This window comes from Halichoeres trimaculatus, unplaced genomic scaffold, assembly GCF_033239565.1.
Source record: "Halichoeres trimaculatus isolate MK-OKI-2021-1 unplaced genomic scaffold, fHalTri1.1 fHalTri1_scaffold_4, whole genome shotgun sequence".
NCBI lineage: Eukaryota > Metazoa > Chordata > Actinopteri > Labriformes > Labridae > Halichoeres > Halichoeres trimaculatus.
The window spans coordinates 33,183,605-33,208,363 of NW_027437182.1; the positions used below are offsets into that span (position 1 = coordinate 33,183,605).

General features: G+C 39.9%; 1 protein-coding gene across 1 annotated transcript; it reads left to right on the forward strand.

Moving 5' to 3' along the window:
- Positions 1-23,751, forward strand: ephx4 (epoxide hydrolase 4). The gene is made up of 7 exons (XM_074669095.1): positions 1-697; positions 3,073-3,158; positions 4,919-5,076; positions 14,283-14,411; positions 14,825-14,928; positions 18,108-18,256; positions 22,296-23,751. Exons 1-7 carry the CDS (start codon positions 455-457, stop codon positions 22,534-22,536), a joined length of 1,110 nt encoding a protein of 369 aa, XP_074525196.1. The 5' UTR covers positions 1-454; the 3' UTR covers positions 22,537-23,751.
- Positions 23,752-24,759: the final 1,008 nt, after the last annotated feature.

A 24,759-nucleotide genomic window follows, 5' to 3' on the forward strand; every position in this document is an offset into this window, starting at 1 on the left:
CCCATTAAGATAAGAAGACAGAGCAGATTGATTGTGAACTCCTGTCGTTTTAAAAGCCGTGTCGTCTCCATGAGAGCTCCGGTGCTTTGCGGTGATCCGGTGTGTTTTTCCTCCCTGCCTAACAGCGCCTCTTAGCTGTGCAGAAATCACTGTAAATCACTGGCTGCATCCACGGGCTTTTATGGCTCGGTTTCGGACTTGCCTTGTATAGTCAACAACGCCGTCTCCTGCTGAACAACCACTGCTGTCACACGCAAGCGTGGAATCTGACGTGATGCTCCAGCCACCGTCCCATTCAAACGCTCCTCGGGATCCTCCCTTCAGACAGTCGTGCGTATGCGCCGCTAACGACACAACGGCATTGTCAGAGCAGTATTTAAACACAAGCCACCGATTAACAGAGAGAAATCAATAGGTAACTTGATCTGGATCGATTTTTTGCGGCAATGTAAAGATGGCGAGAGTGCTCCACAACTTGCTGTTATTTCTAATCAGACTTGCGCTGAAAATCAGAGTTTTGGGGTATTGGTCGCTGATATACGGTTATTGTGCTCTCTGCGCCGTCGTAGCCCTGCTGAAACTTTGGTGGAACATCATCCTGAGGCCGACAACAACCTTCCAATGGGTGATTCGTGAAACTCCCCCGGCTTGTCTGAATGACACGTCCTTGGGAACCCACTGTTATGTTCGGATCAAGGTAAGTCATCACACACGCACTTGGACATGAAAGGTGTCTGGTCACTGTTGGTGGGGAAACCCATTGTGTGTGTGAGTGTATGAGTGTGAGCCTCTCTTCTATGCTAGGATGCTGTGGTGTGAAATGCTACAACACCTTATTTTGCAGTGTTGCGTCGTGAAAAGACAAACAGGCCTGATCTGTGGTCAGATTTGGAAGCGTCTGTTTGTTTTTGAGCCGTTTTCTGTGGATTCGCTGCTTGCTGCTGGTTGCTGCGCTCAGGTGGTGCTGAAAGAACAGCTCCTCCGCCTCCAACAACCTGTGCTCAGCATTATGCAATTAAACACCACGGCATGTCTGGCACGAAAACCAGCTGGAGCCCAGTGTTTGCAGGGATTGTTTATTTACAGGGGAAAAGTAAAATCACCTGCTGTGCCACATATAAACATCTGTTGAAGTCCTGCACGTCAGGTACAGAGAAACGGTCGAGTGTAGCAAGTCAGTTATAAAGTCATGCCATTTTTATATTATTAGTCTTTAATTAAAGGTAGATGATCCAAATTGTGTCTTGTAAAAGTATAATAATTTAAATCTTTGCATACTCTTATGTTCTTATTCAGCTACAGTCTTTTTTAACAATATGATCACATATGTCAGTCTTAATTTGCTATATAACTCTTCACTGTTATTACATAACGCAATCAAAAAACCAAGGTTTTCACAGAGGAGGAAACAGTCTGAAAAATGCAAATGTGATATAAAAGGGATTTTAAGCTGTACATTTATATAACAAACAGCTGATGTTTCTATGCATGATATTTGAAGGCTGATTCCATTTGGTTGTGTATCTCTCAGAAGCCAAAGGTTTTCACAATCAAATAACCTTCATTCTCCAAGCATCTTGAGCTGTGCACTTTTTGTACAAACATATATGAATACACATGAAATATCACAAATGGAAAAACATAGCTTCAGTTGTAAACGATAAAAAAGCTTTTTGTACCAAAAAAAAACAAAAAAACCACACACATTCAAGTTAAATAGTGTACTGATTAAGGACAAGGTATGGGTACATTTCACATTTGAAACAATACAGCATCAATGCCTGGTACTTGGCAGTTGGTACCGGTACTCAATGGTTCTAATTTTCGGTACTTTTTTGTGTTCATGTGGTAAAAAATATCAATTTGTTTAATAATAAAAGTATATATATATATATACATATATATATATATATATATATATATATATATATATATATATATATATATATATATATATATATATATATATATATATATATATATACATACATTTTTTATTTAACACATTTATTATTCAATATATAACCTTTCAATACTGTATTCATGTCCAGCATGGAAAATTATCTACTCTTCCACTCTCTTACAGTTACAAGAATGCATTTAGGTACCTTAACATGGTACCTTTTGAATCGGTACCTGGTACTTTTGCCAAATTTGTTTTGGTACCTATAAAAGTACCCTATTTAGGACTTCGACAAGTAATGGAAAAAGTATAACAGCAATTCAGCAGCTTAGGGCTGTTGAGTCTAGTTTTTTAATGCACAGGTTACTTTTATTGGAGTTTGAGCGAAACACATACTTGTGCCCTTAGAGGAGCCCATACCACCCAGTGCTTCAAGTCCTTAACCCAAAACCCGAAGACAGATGGGCAGCAAAAGCCAGAATACCACAGGGGTGGAGCACCTCCCATCTGTGGTGTTTTGTTAAGTTAGAACCAGGCTTGATGGTTGGCTCTGGTGTCCCGAATCATTTCTTTACCATCAAAAAACAGCCCAACCCAGTCAGTATTACCGCATTCACCAGACCCAGACTCTGTACAAGTGAGCTCCAGATAGTGACAACACTGACACTACCTTTGCTATCTTTAGCTGTCCCCAACCCCTAAACCCAGCAACAAGAGGAAGAGTCTGTCGTAAGAAGTTAGACAGAGGAGCTAGAGCTAAGACAAGGGACTGGTCTGGGCTGCAGCTCATCTCCTGCCAGACTTGGCTTTGCACTTTACCTCCTGAGAGGAGAACAAAATATGTTTTTCTGACCCCCAACTTGTAATATTTATCCTCAGAGTTGATTAAAGTTAGCAAGTTTTCTTGGTTTTCTTAGATAAAAGTGTCACACAACACATTCACAAAGCAGACTTCTCCATTATGCATGAATTTTCTCATTTTTATGACTATTTGTATAATTAATGCGTCTGTGTTTTGATGCAGAAGTAAATAACCTTTGTAATCCTGTTACAGTAGATTTAATCCACACAGCAACTCTCCGAGTCGTTGTGCTGACTTGCTGTATGGTGTCCTCAAAGTGCCTTCACTTTATATTTTTTTAAATGCCATTGTCTGTTCTTCCTCCCAGGAGTCTGGCCTTAGGTTTCACTATGTTGCTGCTGGAGAAAGAGGAAAGCCGCTCATGCTGTTCCTGCACGGCTTCCCTGAGTTCTGGTAGGTCACAGGGAATACTGAGTGAGGGTGGAGGGGGAGCTGCGGTAACAGTGTTAGCAGGCTTCACTGCACTCAGAGGCAGCAGACGACCTAACTGTAAAACTCTGCCTGTTCAGCCGCCTGGTGTTTGTGACACTGCTCACAGAAATCCTTGCCCCTAAGGTTTCAGGTTGAGGATTTAATCCCTGCAGTCTTTCTCCTGTGCTGCAAAAACTTCACACACCCCAGGGGATATGATTCGCAATCAGTGGAAGAGTGGTCCACAGCTTTTAAGATCTCTTCCTCCTGATATGAAATGAAAAATGGCGTTGTGAATTGCTCCTGGATCGAGGCCAGAGAGGTTGTCAAGAGCTGTAAGCCTGTCCATATCTCCAACATAAAATCTGGGCTGCAGAAGGAACTGGGATTAATTAATGATAGAGGCGAGTGCTCTGCTTCACTCTCTGTATATTCCTCACAAGATGACGAACTGTGCAGAGAGTGACATGGGTGGAAAGATCTCTTCACACTCACTTAAGACGTGCTAATTCCCTCTTTGAAACGAGAAGTGTATCTGTGCATCAGAGGGAGGGTGCAGGGGTCCAAGGGGCTTACTTTGCTTTAAACCTCATCTATATTCTAAGATGGGAGCTGAGTGCAGGGATCTTATACTGACTCATCAGATTCACGGTCAGGGCTCTGCATCTTTTTCCCCCCCTGCACAGCTGAAGATGAGGAGGGGGGATTTCAGTCCTGATGAGGAGCTTCTAACGCAGACGAGATCTTCAGTTAAACAGTCAGCCCAGCCCACGTGAAGAGGGGGGTGGTTAGAATCTTAAACAGCTTCTGTTATACTCAAGTGACCTTCACCTTTTTAAAGAAGTTGATCTCAGCTTTAGAAAACTTTATCTGCAACTCTCAGATTTGTTTTGTATGAGTTTGCTGAGCCCTCCGACAGTGCTCGTTACTGCACCGAGAAATGCTACTTAGTCTGTGAGACACTTGCATAATTTGTAGCTCCACAGAGATTACATAAATCCTACAAAGAAACCAGAGATTATGTCTTTAGTCTGGGCCGGGAGACACCAAATGTTTACTTTAAAGTCTGATCTGCATTTGGGGAGTCTGAGTTTGAGGGGCTCAACTAGCAGACATCATTTAATTATGGGTAATGAGGGATCCAGTGTTGTGGTGGCTTGACCCATGGGCAGCTGTTTAGAGCAAATTATTCAGACTTTTTCTGCAGTTTTATTCTGCAGAGTTCCAACTTCTGGTGGGGCAAAACCATATTTCTGTTGAGGCTCAGTTGAAAGTAGGGATGGGTACTTTTCACAATTGAAACGATACGGTACAGATGCCTGGTTCCTGGCAATCAGTATCGGTATCCAATGGTACCAATTTTTGGTACTTTTTTGTGTTTATGTGGTAAAAAATATCAATTTTTCTAATAACAAAATATGTATTTTTTTTTTATTTAACATATTATTTTTCAGTGTATAACCTTGCAATGCTGTGTTCAAGTCCAGTATGGAAAATCACCTACTCTTCCACTCCCTCACAGTCACAAGAATGCATTTAGGAACCTAAACATGGTACCTTCTGATTTTACATGAATCGGTACCCAGTACATTTGACAGAATTTGGTCGGTACCTATAAAAGTACCTAATTTGGTACCAATCCCTAGTTGAAATGATAGTTTGCTCGAAGTTACCACAGAAAAAACGGTTTGATAAGTGTCGCTTTGAGTATGAGTGTGACTTCATGTTTGTATTTTCTTCAGGTTTTCCTGGCGCTACCAGCTGCGTGAGTTCAAGAGTGAATTCCGCGTTGTGGCCATCGACATGCGGGGCTACGGGGAGTCCGACCTGCCACTCTCCACTGAGAGTTACCACTTTGAATACCTGGTCACAGACGTCAAGGACATCGTGGAGTACTTAGGTGAGAGACGTGCTCTTCTGCAGTCTTGGAGGGGAAAAACACTGTGAGGGCACAGATGCTGATTTGTTAGTGTGTTGAGTCAGAAATAAACTTGTTTATCAGTCTTAAGCTGTGGACAGCCCTCAGGCCTGCAGCATGCCATGACAAACTTCCTGTGAGTCATTCTCAGCGAACATGGGACATTGTGTAGATACAGAGCCCGCAGCCTGCTGACTGCATGCAGGGAGCCAGCCTCAGGCAGTCTGCTCACACCAGCAGACACTAACCATCACTTGGACAGAATTATACTTTTTGCTCCTTCACTGGAAAGTAAATGACAGGCTTAAACTCTGCTTACAGACCGCTGAAGACGTCAATCCTGAGCACTGAAATGTCACTGCAGATCGTCTAATGAGTTCATGTACAGGAGTTAGTGTCTGGTAGCTCTATCTTTGTCCTCGCCTTCACACTTGTCAAGTCATATTCAAGTGTGTTACAGCTACTGTTTCAGCACTAATTACAAGATCGCTGAAATAATTTAGATGGTCGTGTCCTGACTTTGAAACACGTACACACTGTCCTTACTCAGTCTACTTACATTTGCTGGAGGGTAATTCTGGTTGATCATAACTTTGTTTCTTACACTGTGTGCACAATAATTAGGAAGGTTGCATTTTTGAGGGTTAATTTTATTGCTGAATGACAACAATGCTCTTGGTCAATCCAAGATACTAATAAACGTCAAACTTGAATATTTAGGGAAGTTAAAGTGAGGTATTGGCTTTTATTGAGAATATCTGCTTGTGCACAATTATTAGGCAACTCAAATGAAAACAAAAATATTCTCATCTTACTACTTTATTTTTTTATCTTTCAAAGTGAGAATGATAGACAAAAAACTAAAACTTTACAAATAAACATTTCTGATCTTTCCAAAAATAAATCACTGACCATTGTAGCAACCTTATTTGTGATGATATTGAAAAGCCTTCCCTCCCTGGAGTCTGTCAGTTTCTTGATCACCTGACCATCAACTTTTTGTGCAGCAGCAGCAACTAAAGCCTCCTAGACACTGTTCAGATGGGTGTACTGTTTTCCTTTACTGTAAATCGTATGTTTAAAAAGAGCCCACAAGTTCTCAGTTGGGTTAAGGTCGGGTAAGAAAGGAGGCCATGTCATTATTTATCATCTTTAAGGCCTTTGCTAGCTAGCTACACAGTGGAGTACTTTGATGCAAGAGAAGGAGCATTGTCCAAAAATGTCATGGATTTCTTGAAAGACGCAGACTTTTTCCTGAACCACTGTGTGAAGAAATTGTCTGGTTGTAGGTTTGTGAGTTGAGTTTGAGCCCATCTTTAACCTGAAAAGGCTCAATAAGTTCATCTTGTTTGATAACTCCAGCCTGGGCTTGACATTAACCTTTGTGCTCACCAGCCACGGTGGCTAGTGGTTTCCCAGAGTAACTAGCCACTCAGCATTTTCTCTGGCCACAATTTAGTTGTTGAATAATTATGTTTAATATGATTAAAGTGGATGATAACATGGTAAAGTTTACTTGAAATAGATTAACAACATTTTTAAATGTAAATGACCCCTGTGCACTCTCAAATAAAGACTACATAAATCAGGTATTCAGCTCTGAAACGGTTGTGCTCCTTAAATGTGAAAATATGCAGACTATTGAAACAAAGTAATTAAAGGAAAAGTTTATTATTGCATTTAATGAAAGTTATGAAGGTTGAAGATTAATTGAAAAAAATAAAAACTAAACTGAAAAATCTAGCTAGAAACACTGTCTGCTTAAATATTATTTACAAGAGTAATTTTTCAGTAATAAACTAAGTACAATACTTTCTGGACTATAAGTCACTCTGAAGTATGATCATGCATCTTTTTTAAGTCGAATGAGTCAAAAAATGCGTCATGAAGAGGAAAACAACATAAGTCACACTGGACCATAGGTTTCATTTATTTAGAATAACTAGGTTTGTTTACAGTATTTCAAGAGTGAACTTTTTAAATATTACTCTGATAAATGTTTGTACATTAGGAGGTTTAAATATTGTTCCTACAGCTCCTCATATTTGTGACCAGTTTCTCCTCTCCTCCTCCCCTCCCCTGCTCTGGGTGATTGTTGCTGGTGAGATCGGTGCAGTGTGAGCTTAAATGAGCTCCATCCAATAAATGTCCTCAATTTTAAAAAGCTATGGGAGTTTTAACGCTAGTTTGTGACTAAAGTCCAGGAATCTGTTCACAATAGAGAGCAAAAATGACGCGAGTGAACTTTTAAATCACGTTATCAGGCGTCGGGAGCTGTCACGGTGTCCAGGAGACCAACGCGTCTGGGCGCCTGTCAGCAGAAGACTTCGCGAATGGACCGTGCAGGCAGTGCTCATGGGAGTTGTAGTGCTGTAGTCTCATGTTGCACTGGGTTTAGTATTTCAGATGCATTTCAGAAAACTACAATTAATTAATTCAACCTGGCAAAGTGGTTGTAGGAGTGACAGTGTTACCAGCCACAGCTGGAATTCACCTGCATTGGGCGGGTTGGCGGGTGTTAATGTCAAGCCCTGATTCCAGCCAATACCAGTACCCCACCTCCACCTTGCTGACGTCTGAGTTGGAGTGGAGCTCTATCTATCTAAAAAATCTGTCTTCAGATATTTCTTGGTCCATTCATAGCTTCATAGTTTCATAGTTTCAACTTGTGTGTCTTCTTCAGTGGTGGTTGGGTTTAAGCCTTCCTTAGCCATGCCTCTGAGCACCGAACACTGTGTACTTCAAGACACCCCAGGTAGGCTACATGTCTGGAATATGACAGCACTGGTGGATAATGGGTTCCTGGTGGCTTCATGTTTGATTTTTCTCAAATCTTGGCAGTTAATTTCCATCTTTTTCTCTCAACATGTTTCTTGTGACCCTATTGGGCATATGCAATGAAAAGTTTGATGTGGTCACATCCTAATATCTTGGCAATTTCAAGAGTGCTGCATCCCTCAGAAAGATTTTTTTTACAGTTCTTGACTTTTCAGTGTCTGTTAAATCTTCTTTCTGGCCCATTTTGCCGAAGAAAAACAAGCTGCCCAATAATCCTGCACACATGATAAAGGCTGTCAGGACTCTTAAGACCACACTCTTCCTCATTACACACAAGCTAAACCAGATATGCTTAAATCCAATAGGCTTTCAAGTTCGTTCAGCTTGGAGTTGGAAAATGTGTATCAAAATGACAATATGTTCAAAATACTCACTTGCCTAATAATTGTGCTCACAGTGTATTTTATAGTTGTAAGTTAGCCCATTCAAAAACCTTATCATGGTAGCTATCAGACCTAAGAAAAGTATAATCAAAATGTGTTAACTGTCGTGAAAAAAAAAAGAGTAGATTTAGATTTAGCTCCATGTTTACCTCAGCTGATCTAGAGAAAAGTCACAGACAAAACAGGTAAATTTTAGCCAAACTGTGCCTACGACAGCTGTGCATTCACACAGCACAACTTGTTTTTAATTGGTGTCAGATCAGTTAGTGAAAGTCTGAAAATAAATCCCCCTGAAGTCATTTTTTCATGGCTAAGTGCTCCTCAGTGTTTGCTGGCCAACAGTTTGATTTTGTCTGTCAGCTGTTTGGGTGCTGAACTTCACATTCACACGACGAGATCCGTCAGCCTGAATTCATCATCTGACGCCGGCTTTAAGTTCACGGCTTTGTTTCTCAGCCACAATAACAGAAAGAGGCTGAGGAAAAGTCAGGTTAAGTTGTAAGTCAAGTTCTTTTTGGTTCATTAATCTGTGTATCCCACCTTTTTGTGTTTTTAACTTGATTGTTTGTACGAGCAATAATGGGATATCTTGAATTTCCCTTTGAGGATCAATAAAGTATCTATCTATCTATCTATCTATCTATCTATCTATCTATCTATCTATCTATCTATCTATCTATCTATCTATCTATCTATCTATCTATCTATCTATCTATCTATCTATCTATCTATCTATCTATCTATCTATCTATCTATTGCCACGAGAAACACACATTAGAGCTAAAACTGAATTTTTAAGACTACTCTTCTTTGTTCAAGACAACTTTTCCCAGGATGCAAAGTGACAAGGTAATGTGTTTATTTATAGTATATGGAGCTATTGTTTGAAAGGTGACGACAATCAAACTTTGTAAACTCAGTTTGTAGTTTAGTGTCCAGAAGGTGAGCAGACTATCTGTTTAGTGTTCCTCACAGCCTGGTGCTCTGAGACGTGTCTGTAACGTGTAACGTTACAGATGGATAAGTGGATACATTGGCATAGATAAGTCATCCATGAACCGCCTTCAGCTCATTCAGAACGCTGCTGCTTGACTCTTCTCTGGTAGGAAAAAGCACGACCACATTACACCAGTTTTAGCGTCCCTCCACTGGATCCCAGTCTGCTTTCGCACTGATTTTAAAATTCTTTTAATCGCTTTTAAAGCCCTCAATGGTCTTGCCCCTCTGTAACTGTCAGAAGTCGTACATCGCTACTCCCCAACCAGAGCCCTAAGGTCTTCTGACCAACTGCTATTGAAGGTCCCCAAAACCAGACTTAAGTCGAGAGGTGACAGGGTCTTTGCAGTGGCTACCCCTGGACCGTGGAACAGTCTCCCCTTCCATATAAGAGCCTCCCAGACCACTGAGATTTTTAAATCTTCCTTTAAGGCCAACTTTTTCTTCCTGGCGTTTAATCAATGAGCTCATGAGCTGGTCTTTAGTTTTTAAACTTTTACTGTTTTATTACATTTTTTTCTATTTTGATTGCTTTTATTGTTATATTTATTCATTTTCATGAATTTGTGTACAGCACTTTGATCAACTTCTGTCTTCTTGAAGGTGCTCTATAAATTAACTTGACTTGGCTAACGTTAGTGAATCCTGGTTATGCCCTACTAGAGCTCATCTACCAACTCCAACCTCACCAAGCAGAGCTAACGTAACCTCACTCTTCATTTCATTGATAGACTCTCAAGTTTGAACAGACCACTGCAGAATAACTGCTGACTGTGGGTTGGAATGAACATTATCACAAACAGTTTAACCCACAGGTGTCAAAGTCGTGCCATGGAGGGCCAAGAGGCTGCAGGTTTTCTTTCCAACCAAAAATTCCACCAGCTGGTTTCACTGATTAGTCCCTGCTCTCTGCTTGAAGGTGGGGTAATCAGTGAAATCAGCTGGTGGAGTTTTTGGTTGGAAAGAAAACCTGCAGCATCTCGGCCCTCTATGGCACGACTTTAACATTCCTTGTTTAACCCATGTGTTAGCCTTTAGCTCGTGCTCTATCACTCGCCTGTTAAACTGTTTTCTGCTCTGACCTCCTTTTTACTTTTGACAGTCCAGCTTCAGTGTCCAACATTACTACAAAATTAATCCAAGACCTTACTTTAAATTGTGTATGACAGGTAAATATGGGATCATGTGTTAAACCCAGTGTTGCACAGAGGCAGCAGAACAGTCTGTGAGTCTTGGGCACTTTTTAAGCCCATTCAACATTAAAAATTCACATTCTGTGGAAAGTGCTCATCAGAGAGCTCTATAGTTAATGCTTTTTTTTCCATTGTTCTGGCTGTCACTGTTAATGTCTAACAGGCTTTCAGGAGCTGTTCTCAATAATGCATAAAAGTTATTTTAGTGGAAGTGGGAGGAAAGCATAGATCATATGGTTACTAATTAGCTCGGATTCAGGGTTGTACAATACAGAGCCATGTAAAAGTCTCACATTACAGTCTTTTTGTACAGTTTGGTTTCCCATCATGCATGTCAAGTCGGGCTGCAGTAGTATTACTTTGGGCTGACAGCTCAGTTGGATCAAACTAAACTGAGCTTCATCTGTACAGCAGTCTTTATACAAACATCCAGCCCACAGCACTTCACACTGTCAAGAGTGGAGCAACACAAATAGAGTAAACAAAAGTAGTTTTGTAACTGCAAAAAAAGGTGATGTCAAAGGTAAAAATCTGAACAACAACACCATTGAAAAACTAAAGTATTTTCTGTAGCACTCCAAATTAAAAGTCAGTCTAAAGAGATAGGCGTTTAATTACCAATTAAAAATACAGATGGAGCCGAGCCTGCAACTCTAATACCCACAGGTGATGAGCTGCAAAGTTAAGGGCCATAAAAAGTGAAAGTGTTTACCCTGACATACAAAAATCAATTAAAAGAAAAGCTGCAGAGGGCATTAGAGATCTGAGTGGAGCATAAAGTAAATAGAAGATCTTTTCTATAGGGAGGAGGGAGGAGGGAGGGAGGCCATCCTCAGCTTTAGAAACAAGTCAGAGATGTTAAATACGTCTTTAAAAGCAGTGCTCCAGGTTGTGAGGTGACTCCAGCTGCATCTGTTTTCTCATGGGTTTTACAGGTAATGTGGAAAAAAGAGGACATAATAACACTCTGAGTTTCTGATGGTTAAGGCGAGACAGTGGTTCCAGTGTCTTTCTCAGTGAAACTCTGGGCCAGCAGCGGTACGATTTTTCATCCATGTGAAGTGAGACTTCAGTCAGAGTTAAAGGTATCAGTGCTCACTTCAAAGGACAGTAGGAACATTTAGTGATTGGATTCTTGGTTGAAGTGTTCCCCTTAAGCCATGGTGAACTTTAAGGATGAGTCTTTCTCTCCGTTCCGAGAATATGTAGAGAACTTGGACGTTATGCCTTCGATATAAAGCCCCCTCTTACTGGAATAATCTACCGTTTCACCTAAATCAATTTCCTCTTTTCATCTCTTTAAAAAACCTCTCTTTACCCATTTATAATTACAGCTCCTGCTACTAGCTTTGCTGGGTAATCATAGTTAGTGTTGTGATTTAATTTATCTCAAAAGTAAGTTTGTTCTCTTTTCGATTTCTGTATTGTATTTTTCATATAATATTCTGTAATGTTTGAGTTTTGATGTTACACCTATTACACTGAGGAACAATTTGAAAAAAAAATCTGTTGACTTAGATTTTTATGCTGATTAAAACCAAAATTGGTGAGCTGATTCCAGAATTACAGTCAGTTTTTTTCCAGCACGTCAAGTTTTTTCTCCACAGCTTACCCAGATGGGTAAAATTAAACTGATTAGCTGTAGTAAGACTTGGGATGGGTACCAAATCAGGTACCTCTATAGCAGGGATCTCAAACTCATGCCATGGGGGGCCACGAGGCTGCAGGTTTTCTTTCCAACCAAAAACTCCACCAGATGATTTCACTGATTACCTCACCTTCAAGCAGAGGGCAGGGTCTAATCAGTGAAATCAGCTGGTGGAGTTTTTGGTTGGAAGGATAACCTGCAGCCTCTCGGCCCTCCATGGCACGAGTTTGAGATCCCTGCTATAGAGGCACCAACAGAATTCTATCTGTAATATCAAGTACCTATTCACATAAAATCAAACTGTACCAAGATTGTTTTATAAAAATGTATTGTGAGACGTTTTACAATTAATGCAAAAATCAATAGAAGAGAGTTAAATAAAAATCAAACGGTGCCATTTTTAGGTTCCTAAACGCATCTTTGTGACTCTGAGAGAGTGGAAGAGTAGGCACTTTCCATACTAAACATGAAAACAGAATTGCGAGGTTCTATATCAAAGAATAAATATGTTAAATTGAAGCAGCAGCTCAAAGCACGCCAAACCCATAATGGGCAGTGTTTTCCAGACATAAAACCAGTGTCAGCCAATCAGAATGAGCCCCCGTCATTCAGCTGTGACGTTTAAGAACCGAAACCAGAGTTTTCTAAAATCTTCACTTTGGCTGGAGTTTTCAGAAAACATCATTTTAAGTGTTTAAAGCTGTGATTTCTTGTGGATGACAAGCCTAAATGTATAAAAATATATGCGGTTTCCCAAATACCTGGCTACATGTGTACATGGCCAAAGACTTGCCAGTTGATTAAGGTTGGACTCATCTACAGCTGCATGGCAGCTTGTGCTCCCAATAGGTCAGTGCAATCAATATCTGCAAACAGAAAGCTAGCATAGCAGGAATTAAGAGGATTTGTGCTTTTCTCTTAACCTCATAACCATGGACATACTGTTTTAAGTTCTATTTCATTTTATGCTGTTTTTTAGTTTTCAAAGCTTGTAACTATTCCATCTTTGTGTTTTATTTACATAGGTATATATTTTCTTTGTCCTGCTCCTGGAGCTCCTCCAGTAGTCATATCCTTTGTAAAAACAAAATAGTGATAAATAAAAATTTCAGTGATGCCAGCTTCTTTTATATTTCATTGTTTTTCAGTATTTAAAAGTTTTTCATAAAACAAGCACATATCTGTAGAGTATTTTTCTTTTTTTTTTAGAAAACTGGGATCCTATATTTTAAAAACTTGACATGATAGAGAAAAGCTGAGATCAGTTTTGGATCCTGCACCCAAAAATTAGTTAACAGCTGTCAGACCTACCTCAACAAAAACTGTTTTCTCCAATGTTATTTGTAATGTCCATACTGTACAAGTTGTCCTGTAATGTTCCTGTTTTGTGCGTATCTTTGTTTGGGGGCCCTCTTTGTAAATGAGATTATTCATTTTAAGGAGCTTTTACTGTCAAAAAATGAATTCTATCATGAGGCACTACTTACTGAAAATCCTGTGTGTTACTAGTTTGTCTGTGTCACATTAGAAAATGCTGTAGCCTTCATGGAAAGGGAAGATATGAAGAGCTCACAAAATTGCAAAAAAAATTTACAAATGTGATTATAATTTACTAATTTGAAGGTATTTATGATCATTTTATTCCATTTCTACAAAGTCTGTTCAGCTAAATGCTGCTGAATATTATCATTTATCTAAACGTATCTATAACCTTATCTATGACCTTATCTATAACCTTATCTATGACCTTATCAAACCAACCCTGATGTTATTTTGTAACATCAGTGCTGGTTTGGGTCTTGCTGGTGTGATTCTCATGCTTGACTGTAAAAGGTGCCTGCATGGGTACAGGGATGATTAGTGCAAAGCCATTTGATGATCAGAATTCTGAAGGCGTACGCCTTGACCTTGGTCTGCACTTGGCTGTATGTCATGAAATACATCCATTTGATGGGTGTAAATGTCCTCTGAGGAGGAATCCAGTGATGAAAATGTGAGAATGGTATTGATTTCTGCAGGCCGCTGACATGCTTTTATAAACAACATCAGCGGGACACGCTGTGCTCTGCTCATTAACAGATTTCTGTTACAACAACAAGCGGTCTCATGTGTATTTGCTTTTGTCCAAAGGATACAACAGATGCTGCCTTGTTGGCCATGACTGGGGAGGAACCATCGCGTGGTTGTTTGCCATTCATTACCCAGAGATGGTGACAAAACTCATTGTTCTCAACTGTGCCCATCCATCTGTTTTCTCAGGTAGGTTTTCTCCTCATGAAAACAAAGGTATGCTCTGATAATACTCCGTCACTGTGAAAGGAAAGCGTCTTTGTTCATGCTTATTAAAGAGTCTCTGGTTTTGCTCTTGGATTATTACCATAATTATTATCATTAATTAGGAAGTATTATTGCTTCAGTTCAATGTATGCATCCATCTGGCACTTCCTCCTCTGCCTGGAGGGAAAGAAGATAAGAAGCTAATTACAGGAGGCTAATGTGGAGCTGGAACAGCTGGTTTAGCTGCTGCAAACAGAGAAGCAAAGTCATTGAGAGTTATCACGTACACGACCTCACAGCGTGTGCAGAGTTGGCGTTAGAATTAATATTGAACTTCTTTCTCCCTCTCCTCTCTTCTCCTCTCTTCTCCTCTCCTCTCCTCTCCTCTCCTCCAGATTACGCTCTGCGTCACCCGAGCCAGCTGCTGAAATCCAGTCATTTCTTTTTCTTCCAGCTGCCCCGCTTCCCAGAGCTCATGCTCTCCATCAATGATTTCAAGGTGGTCTGTTGTGTGTGGGCTTAAGCGGTTTCAAGGTCAAGGTTGTGTGTGTTTGCGTCTTTGTGTGTGTGTTGTGTGTTTAGCATGTGTGTTTGTATGCACGTGCAATGGTGAATGTTGCATGTTGTTACAGTGTCAGGCTATTTTTAGTGTTTGTATCAGTTCCTCTGAAAATAACCAGCTGTTATAGAGGTTAGATTGAGAAATTAAATCAATGTTTACTAAAGATCAAATTGAACACTTTTCCCAGATCAACACTGATGTATAATTTTCTTATTTTTTATATAAGTTTATCATATACTAGAATAACCAGAGGAATAGGTTTTCAAATGAACTGCTTTGATTAAAAAAATGTGAAACTGGTTAAGTTTTATCTCTCCAGACAAAAAAAACCCAATAATATTCGCAAACATAAATAAGGAACTAGATTTCGTCAATGGGCTTATGGAATGAGGGAATTAAAAGCTCAATTTTAGGAAGTGAGATCTCATTGAAGGAAGAGAGTAGAAAGGAAGGATGTAAGTGAGTAGAGGAAAAAATGCATTTGGTGTAAAAATTAGGGATCAAACCAAGACTGACCAGACTCAATCTATCAAACTGCAAACAATGAAAATCTCTTCCATGTTAAACACACACATCATTATGTCATTAAGGTGGATTCAGTCTTAGGCAGAGATGCAAAAGGGTGGAAAATTTTCAGCAAATTTCAGGAAAGTTACCAGAAAATGTATGGGACTTTAAGTTCGATAATATTGAAAATTTTCAGGCTTTTGTTGCTGTCAACTTAAATGAATTTTTTTTAAATTCAATTGCTAAAAAAAATCCTTTATTTTTCACCATTCATGTTAGTTTTTTTTTTTTTTTGTTTGTTTTTTCGTGAAAGAAATTATGGTAACACTTTGTTTTGATAGTCCATCGGTTGGCACTCCACAAGCTATCAGCAGGTAAGTAGTTGCATTTCAACTGTGTATCAGTTGATATAATACAAGACTGGGCAAAAGACAGGTAAAAGACATTCAACTAACTATTAGTAGACTATAGGGTGCTTTATCAGTTGATATGTAGTTTCTTGTCAACAGATTATCAGTCTGTATTTAACAAGACTCATCAACCTGTCAGCTGAAGTGCTTACCACAGATAAGACTAAGTCAAGCTGCCTCTGGTTTCCCTCATGGGATCTTTTTCAGAAAACAACCTTTAAGTTGTTTTGGAGATAAAATAAGTGTAAGTCTAAAGAAATGTTCCCATAATTTTGTGACTTTTTTCACTTAAATTGGATAGTCTTAACCCAGGTCTACAAACGCTTAGTTGAGAATGCCAAGTGATAGTCTCCTCATTGTTGTTTACATGTTGACAATCAACAGATAGTCAGCTGCAATTTAATTAATAAATTATCTACTGATAGTCAATTAATCTAATCAGTAGTTGACAACCGTGTGTGTAACAACAGAGTCATTTGATGGGTGAGAAACGTTGGAGACATGTTGACATTTTACTGTTGACTTTCAACTAACAGATCACTTCAGACTAATAAACTTACATGAAGATGTCGACAATCTACAGATATTTGAATGTCAATAAACAGTCTGTTTAAAAAATTAGACTTGGGGGACAATTTTTGTAAAATGTTGCAAAACCTTGAAATGCACTTTATAGTCTGCCAATAGTTGGTTGGATGTATGTTACTTGTCTGTTGAAAAATTTACGTTGAATATCTACTGATAGCTTGTTGAGTGTCAGTAGACGGACTATCAAAATAAAGTGTTACCCAAAAGATTTTTTGAAACCAGTCATAACGAGACAGCAGCTATTGAAGACGATGAGGTCCAGGTCCTTGATGAGTTGAAAGAACGGCCTGAAGAAAAGCTAAACTAAATATTTTTTGAGGGGAGTGATGAGGGGGAAGTAAGGAATATTTCTTGGTCACTGTAAATACCTGAATCTTCCTTTAATTTTTTCACCATTCATAGTTTTTTTGTACTGAAAAGAAACCATTAAAGTTCTACAGTTCTATAAAATGATTATTGAACTTAAACATTTTGTGTCAGGCTAGTTTGGATGTATGTTTGCTCATGACAAATATTTATACCTGTGTTCATAACAGTAAGACACAATTAGGGAAAAAAACTGAAAGTTCCCTGAAAATTCACTAATAATGTCATTTAAAAATATTGTATTAGACATGTTTGCATGCATGTCTACTTGTAACGAACCAGTATGTATAATATTTATGCATGTGTATGACAGGGAAATGCAGTTTACATAAGTTCCCATGGAAAGTCTCCAACTTTGAAAATTCTTTGAATTTTGCAACCCCAATTCAAGCTGACCTCACCGTGTGCCTTGGACGTATTTAATGAGGCCACATTTCCACATGTTCTGTTGTGTTAATCTACAGATGTAATGAGCCCTAAAGTCCACACACACACGGTGTCCAAAGAACACCTGAACAACACTCCAGAGATTCACAATAGCTTCCATTCTCATGATTATTCTAAATTTTTTCTCGTTTTAGGCTTCAATGAAGTAAAAGTGTCTCACAACTCAGCATGTAAAGGTAGCTTACAAATAGTAATATGGAAAGATTTTTACAACTGTGATTTGCACGTTTGTATCTCTCAAGAGAGAACTTTGGTGTGTGTTTCTGCCACCAAATGGGGTAGTTTGGTGTGTTCTCGCAACTCAAGACAGCACCTGAGCACATATTTTAGCTCCTGAGTTGGCTGTTTATAGTGTTTCACCAGTCAACCAGTCAAGAGGGCAGTTTAGTGTGTTTTGCTAATCAAGAGAGCCCTGAAGCGTACATTTTGGCTCCCAATAGGGCAGTAAATAATGTTATAACTAGCCAACAAGACAGTTAAGTGTGTTTTTCTCACTTTAGCGCATGTTTTAGCTCCCGAGCGGGCACTTTAGTGTGTGTTTTTCAACAATGTTCTCACTCTCTACTGATTAAGACTGAAAATATTCAACCGTTCCTGTGTTGGCGTTTTAAGCCAGGGTGCCAGAGCTGTGACCCAAGGTCGTCAGAGCTGTTTTCATCACAGAGGAACATTTTCAGACTCATATTTCATCGACACTGCCGTCCTTTTGTAGATGTGTCCTGCTGCAGATCATATTCCAGCGGTAACATTAACTCACCCTGTGTCTGCTGTTTGCTGTGTCTGCTGTGTCTGCTGCAGGCTCTGAAGGCCTTGTTCACCAGCCGAAACACAGGGATCGGGAGGAAAGGACGATGGCTCACTGCAGAGGACTTAGAGGCCTATCTGTATGCACTCTCACAGCCGGGGGCTCTGACTGGAGCCCTCAACTATTACAGGAATGTCTTCAGGTGAGGTCGAACACACTCACACAAAAAGCATTGCGTGACAGTTTACATCTGTCCCTGAGGTCAAAGTATCTGTTATCACTGTCTTTACTATCAAAAGTTAAAGCTTACTTTGTGATATCAGACTCTGAGATGCTGGTTAGTCAGTCTTATCTGTGTTTTTACTGATAGTAAAAACAGCAGTGAAGTAGTTGCTGTGTGAACGATTCTTTGTACTTTTCAAAAACTTCATTTTCAGTGCATATACAGACCAAACATAGTGTTGCCAAAGGGAATTTAGTAGCGCCATCTGGTGCCAGAGCTCTGAAATAGACAGCAAACCTGACCCTGTCCTCAGGCCAAAGTGAGGTGAAATATTTATAGTCGTGCTCACCGTTATTTTCCCATGTAATACGTGACGGGCCGGCTGAGGGTGATCGTCACAGATCAGATCAAAGAAAGTATCAGTGCATGCTTTTTTAAACATGTGAACTGTACATGCATGGCTGGACATGCCATCTGCTCCATTCTCAAGCACCCAGTTAACTCAGAATAGCTTTTATATGCTTACGTAAAACAAATACCACTGACCCATGCTCAATTAGCCTCTCCACAAGCGCATACTGGAGCTAAGCCCCAGGGAGACAAATTCATAAGTACGCAGAAACATCCAACTGTTTTACTCATCCTGGACAGAGTCAGAGGGAGCTGAAGCTTTACAGAGAGGTTTTTTTGTGATACAAAGCTACATCATGAAATCCATGTGCTCAGTGTGTCAGTCTTTTTTTATCACCATGTGATTACATCCAACAGTGTCACATGCTAAGGGTCCAAAAAGCTAAAAAATGAAGAGTTTAGAGAATTAAGATGTTGAAGTGAAATGTTCAAATTCTCCTTGTTTAAAACGTTTCAAATTTATTTGGAAATATGAAAAAAGAAACGGGGTCTGATGGTTAAAATCCATCATGGTCAGATAATATTTGTTTTCATTTTAACTCTAAGAGCACAAAAAGGATGTAACATAATGTGGAAGTTACAAAAATAGAACCGGATAAAGTTGCAAAAAATGTATGTGAGCCCTCTGGAATGACCTGGATTTTTGCATAGATTGGTCATAAAATGTTTTCTGATCTTTGTCTAAGTCGCAACAACAGAGAGACACAGTCTTATTTAACTAATACCACACAAACAACAATATGTTTTCATGCTTTTATTGAACACACCATGTTCACTTCACAGTGCAGGGTGAGAAAAAGACGTGATTGGAGTTGGTTGGAGTCAGGACTTATCCAATTTGGAGTGTGATCAGTGAGATAAGACTGAAAATTAAAGTTAAAGCTGCCCTGTCCTTAAAAAAACCCACACCAGTTTTAAGTTCGTCATTCTCATTAAAAAAAAAACAAACAAAAAAACATTGCTTGAAGTGGAACATGTCTTGCACAAATAAACTTCGGATTAAGAATTGTTGTCTTGCATAAAACTGAAAGGGCTAAAAAATATTTCTAAAGTTCTAATGTTCATTGGTCTTTAGCAAGACAAACAGTCTATAAAAAGGACAAAGATTGATGAATAAGGTGAAGAAAAATCCTGGAGTGTCAGCTTAAGACTTTTACAAAACTCTAGTACATGCTAACATATCTATTTATCAAATCAAATCAGATCAAATTTTATTTATAAAGCGCTTTTCATATTAAAAGATGTAACCACCAGTAATAGAGAGCCGGCTACTGCCACTGGAGCCTGACATAGGGCCCAGAGGAGGGGTGTGGTAGACACCAACCTCCACCAGGAACCAGGGACCAATATGACAGGCCCCTGCAACCATAGCCGACCACCACTCCCAGTGCAGAGGGCTCAACAGAGGAAACACTGGGGGTAGCTTAAGATAATGAAAGGATAAAGACAAGTAAAAACTATATGAAAAAGACAAAGACCATAAAACAATGAAGGTAGATATAGATAAACATAGAATAAATTACCTACGCTCCTAAAATTAATGGAGATAAGAAAAATGAATTTTAACCAAAGGCTAAGCTAAAAAGGTGGGTCTTGAGCCTGTTCGTAGGCTGATGAATCTACAATACATAAAACACAAAACAAACAAAAATGCTATGTTTGAAGTTAACGGTAGAGCACTTGGATGTTCCACAGCACTAGAGACAAAACATTCAGTGGACTGATTAAACTAAAGTTGACCTGAACAGTTCATCCCAACTGTGAAGTACAGTGGTTTGGGGCTGCATCCCTGCCTCAGGGCCTGGATAAATCACTATCAATAATGGAAAAATGAAGTCATAAGTTTATCAAGACATTTTTCAAGAGAACTTAAGGTAATCTGTTCTCCACATTGAGCTCACTAGAAGACGAGTGATGCAACGGGACAGAGTAAATCAACAGAATGGCTTCAACAGGAGAAAATACGCCTCCTGGAGTGGCCCAGTCTGAGTCCTGACCTCAAAAGAGCGATTCACACCAGACATCCCAAAAATAATGCTGCACTGAAACAGTTTTGTTTAGAGGAATGGTGGAAAATTCCTCCTCAAGGTTATTTCTGCCAAAGGAGGGTCATCGGGCTCAGGTGACTTTATTTGCACCTGTAGATTTGTTCATGTAATTATTAAATCCAAAAGTTCACGTTTTCCACCCTGCACTGGGAACATTTACATGTGTTCAGTAAAAACATGAAAACATATTATTTCTGTGGTATTCCTTTAAGCCAGGGGTGGGCAACCCAGGGCACGGGTGCCATAGCTGGCACGCAAGGCTATTTATGTTGGCACACAAAGAGTCATTACAACGAGGCAAGGGACTAAATAGATAAATAAATAAATGATAATAAATATTGTGTTGAATTCTATTTAACACTTAACGAGAAATTGAGGACATTATAAATGTTCTTACGTAGCAATTTAACAAACAACGTTAAAGAATAAATCTAAATCATGACTAGGTCGCAATCGCCTCCATTTAGCGGCATTATCAAGGCAAACAAACCATGTTCCAGTTATTCTTTACATCACACCTGGACAAGGTAGTATGGATTTACTGCCAGTAGGGATGGGTACCTTTCACATTTGAAACGATACGGAACCCATGCCCGGTACCTGCCAATCGGTACCGGTACTTAACGTTACCAATTTTCGGTACTTTTTGTGTTTATGTGGTGAAAAATATCAATTTGTGTAATAATAAAATATGTATTTTTTCAATTTAACATATTTATTCTTCAATATATAACCTTGCAATGCTGTGTTCATATCCATCATGGAAAATCGTCCACTCTTCCACTCCCTCACGGTCACAAGGATGCATTTAGGTACTTAAACATGGTACCTTTTGATTTTACCTAAATCAGTACCGGGTACTTTGACAGAATTCGGTCGGTACCCATAAAAGTACCTCAATCGGTAACCACTCCTAATTGCCAGAGATGGCCGAAGATTGAGCGATACGTACCCTTTGCTGTGAAAGTATGGTATGTGGGACATCAAATAGGCAGATTCTCTTTGAGACCAAACATGAAAACAGTGTTAGCAAAGAAGGAGAAACAAAGTAAAACATTTAAAACTTTCTGTACTGTTAAAAACTAGGCAACGGGAGGAGATTATAGCATTTCTCATCGTGTAGCTAAGCATGGAAAACCATTTAAAGAGACTTTCCTTTCAACTGTCGATGATTTTATGAAAGAACTAAGTCTCGGCACTTTGGGCATGAGTGTTTTTAAAAGTGGCACGAGTCATGGAAAAGGTTGTCTACCCCTGCTTTAAGCAGACTGTGTTTGTCAAATGTCGTGACTAAGCTGAAGAGCATAACACATTTACACATTTTATGACTGATTAATGCAGAAAGGTCACTCTAAAGGCTTCACATACTTTATCTTGTGACTGTTTGTCGCGGGGAAATCAACAGTAAATTATTTTGTATGTAAGCCTGCAGCCTGAATCAGAGGAGCATAATTAAACTAAACTGTAGCATGTAGTGCTTCTTTCATGGAGTGCATATTAAACTTCCTGTTGATTGATATTTCCTGACTGACTGGCATTCTTCCCCACACTCCCTCCAGCTCCCTCCCCCTGAGCCAGAACCACGTCAGGTCTCCGGTGCTGCTGCTGTGGGGGGAGCGGGACGCCTTCTTAGAGCAGGAAATGGCGGAGGCATGCCGCCTCTACATCCGGAATCATTTCCGTCTCAACATCATCTCTGGAGCCAGCCACTGGCTGCAGCAAGACCAGCCTGACATCGTCAACACCCTCATATGGACCTTCCTCAAGGAGGGGGAGGGACGCAAAAGCTACAGGAACTAAATCCACGGAGAGGCCTCCCCCTGCCCCTCCCCCCGTCTCCCCTCACACTTGCCACACCTGGAAGCCTGGAATATGCCTGTGATACCAAGCAACATAGTGATAATGCAATCATTCTTTAAACCTTTCACATTTCAGATATTTTTTAAAGACGTCAGTGGTACAGGAAAGAATCAAAGCACACGTCACTGGAGTGGACACTGGGCAGTATGTGTGGCACATATTCAAGATGTTTTTTGCACATGACATCCGCCTTAAAGTTTGTCGGTAACAGCATTACAAATGTGTGGCAGAATCTCCTTGTGACTTGTATTGTGTGGTGCCTTTTAACTTTCAAGTTGTCGCGGTGTAAAGATGTCCTGAGAGACTGGGATATGGTGTCGTCTGCTGTACTGTACTCTGCTGTCTCATTGGGTCGCTCCACTCTTCTTTGGGCACAGTCCTTTGGGAGCTATGATGCTCCAGATCCCTTTATCAGGTAGTGTTGTCGAAAGGAGGTTTCTTTTTTTGTGATTTTTTCCTCAGAGATACTCGCTCAATTGTAGAGAATGTTGTTATCTTGACCTTCATGTATAGAAACGTCAGTGATGGTTGACTATTGTACTATTTTGTATCTATTCCTACACACTGCATTTTGAAATCCACTGAGCCAGGTCGACATCATTTGATTTTATAAATAAACTAAGTGTCAAGCTGTGGGACTTCACTGCTCCTTTAAAGCTCTGTGCTTCATGCAGCCATGTGTTTGTCAGTGAACAGTCACTCTAAGCTTTTCCACAGAGGAGATAAGGAAACACCAGAAATAGTCATGATGGTATTGTTAAATATAGCACAGAGCCGGGTGACACAGCACCGAGGTTGGTTGGATTTTAGACGACAAACATTCGGATAGAATCTGCTCTCTTGGTTTCTATTTAAACCTTCTCCCTGGGGTTATACGTCCACAGAGATGCTCACGCTGAAAAATGTGGTGTGTGTTCATCAGTCTAGCATACATCCTCAAACACACACATGTTCTCCTGAGCTATTTAAGGAGCACATTTGAGCTGAACATGGTAATATCTGCTTCCAGAGGATGCATTTTTGCCGTCTTAACTAAATAAGACTGAGCCAAAGAATAAGCCCTTCGATTTTAGAGCAGATTTGTGGAGAAAGCTTTTCATATTTTCAATTTCCCTTTTTTGCATGATTGGGCAAAAATACCCCGAGACAAGAACGCCTGTTCACAAACCTTTTTTCACATCTAGTTGCTAATGTTTTCATCAGTGTTTTTAAACACGTGGACAACATTTTAAGTACTCTTTTATGGTGGCTGGTGGGTGTCAGATGAATTGCAAAAGCTACAACACAAATGCAAAAGCAAAAACAGGAACACAAATGCCACAACAAAACTGAAGTACAGCCACAATGTGAGTTAAAAAGGTCAGTTATCCCAATTGATGGTGAATTGTTGTGATAGTAAGTGAATGATTATCTTTTTTAACTTCATCTATGATAAATAGAGCCTTGTAGGGGTCTCACCTTTTATCCTTCACAGTACGTGTTTTGTTTTAGTTACGGGAAAAATATGTTGTCTTTATGTATCATTAACGTTAGCATTAAAGCTATATTCATCATTGCTAAAGGTAAAAAAACAAAACAATTCTTTGCTTCCTTTCTAACTTTTCTTTGTCTGTTAAGATAACTGTCCTCTTAACCTTTGTTGTGGCTGTAGTTTTGTTGTGTTGTGGCTTTTGCGTTTGAGTTTTTGCTCTAGCATTTGTGTTCTTGCTTTTGCAAACTGGCTGACACCTACGGCCACCGTACTTTTCAGTGTAAGAGTGAAAAACCCCCTGTGGTCACTGAAAGAACTTGAAATCGACAAAAGAAATAATAAATGAAAGTGTGCTTCAAATTCATCTCATCTCATCTCATTTTCCTCCGCGTATCACGGTCCGGGTTGCGGGGGCAGTAGTGCCATCAGTGAAGACCAACGACCCCTGTCTCTGGCCACTTTCACCAGCTCCTCTGAGGGGATACCAAGGCGTTCCCAGGCCAGTCAAGAGATATGATCTCTCCACTGTGTCCTGGGTCTACCCCAGGGTAACCTCCCAGTTGGACATGCCCGAAACACCTCCCGAGGGAGGCGTTCAGAAGGCGTCCTCCTCTCGATGTGGAGGAGCAGCGGCTCTACTCTGAGCCTCTCCCGGATGTCCGAGCTCCAAACCCTATCTCTATCTAAGGCTG

Coding starts and splice junctions, on each gene's coding strand:
- ephx4 (XM_074669095.1), top strand. CDS start 455: ATGGCGAGAGTGCTCCACAACTTGCTGTTATTTCTAATCAGACTTGCG. Junction 698..3,072: donor ACTGTTATGTTCGGATCAAG/GTAAGTCATCAC, acceptor TCTTCCTCCCAG/GAGTCTGGCCTTAGGTTTCA. Junction 5,077..14,282: donor GGACATCGTGGAGTACTTAG/GTGAGAGACGTG, acceptor TTTTGTCCAAAG/GATACAACAGATGCTGCCTT.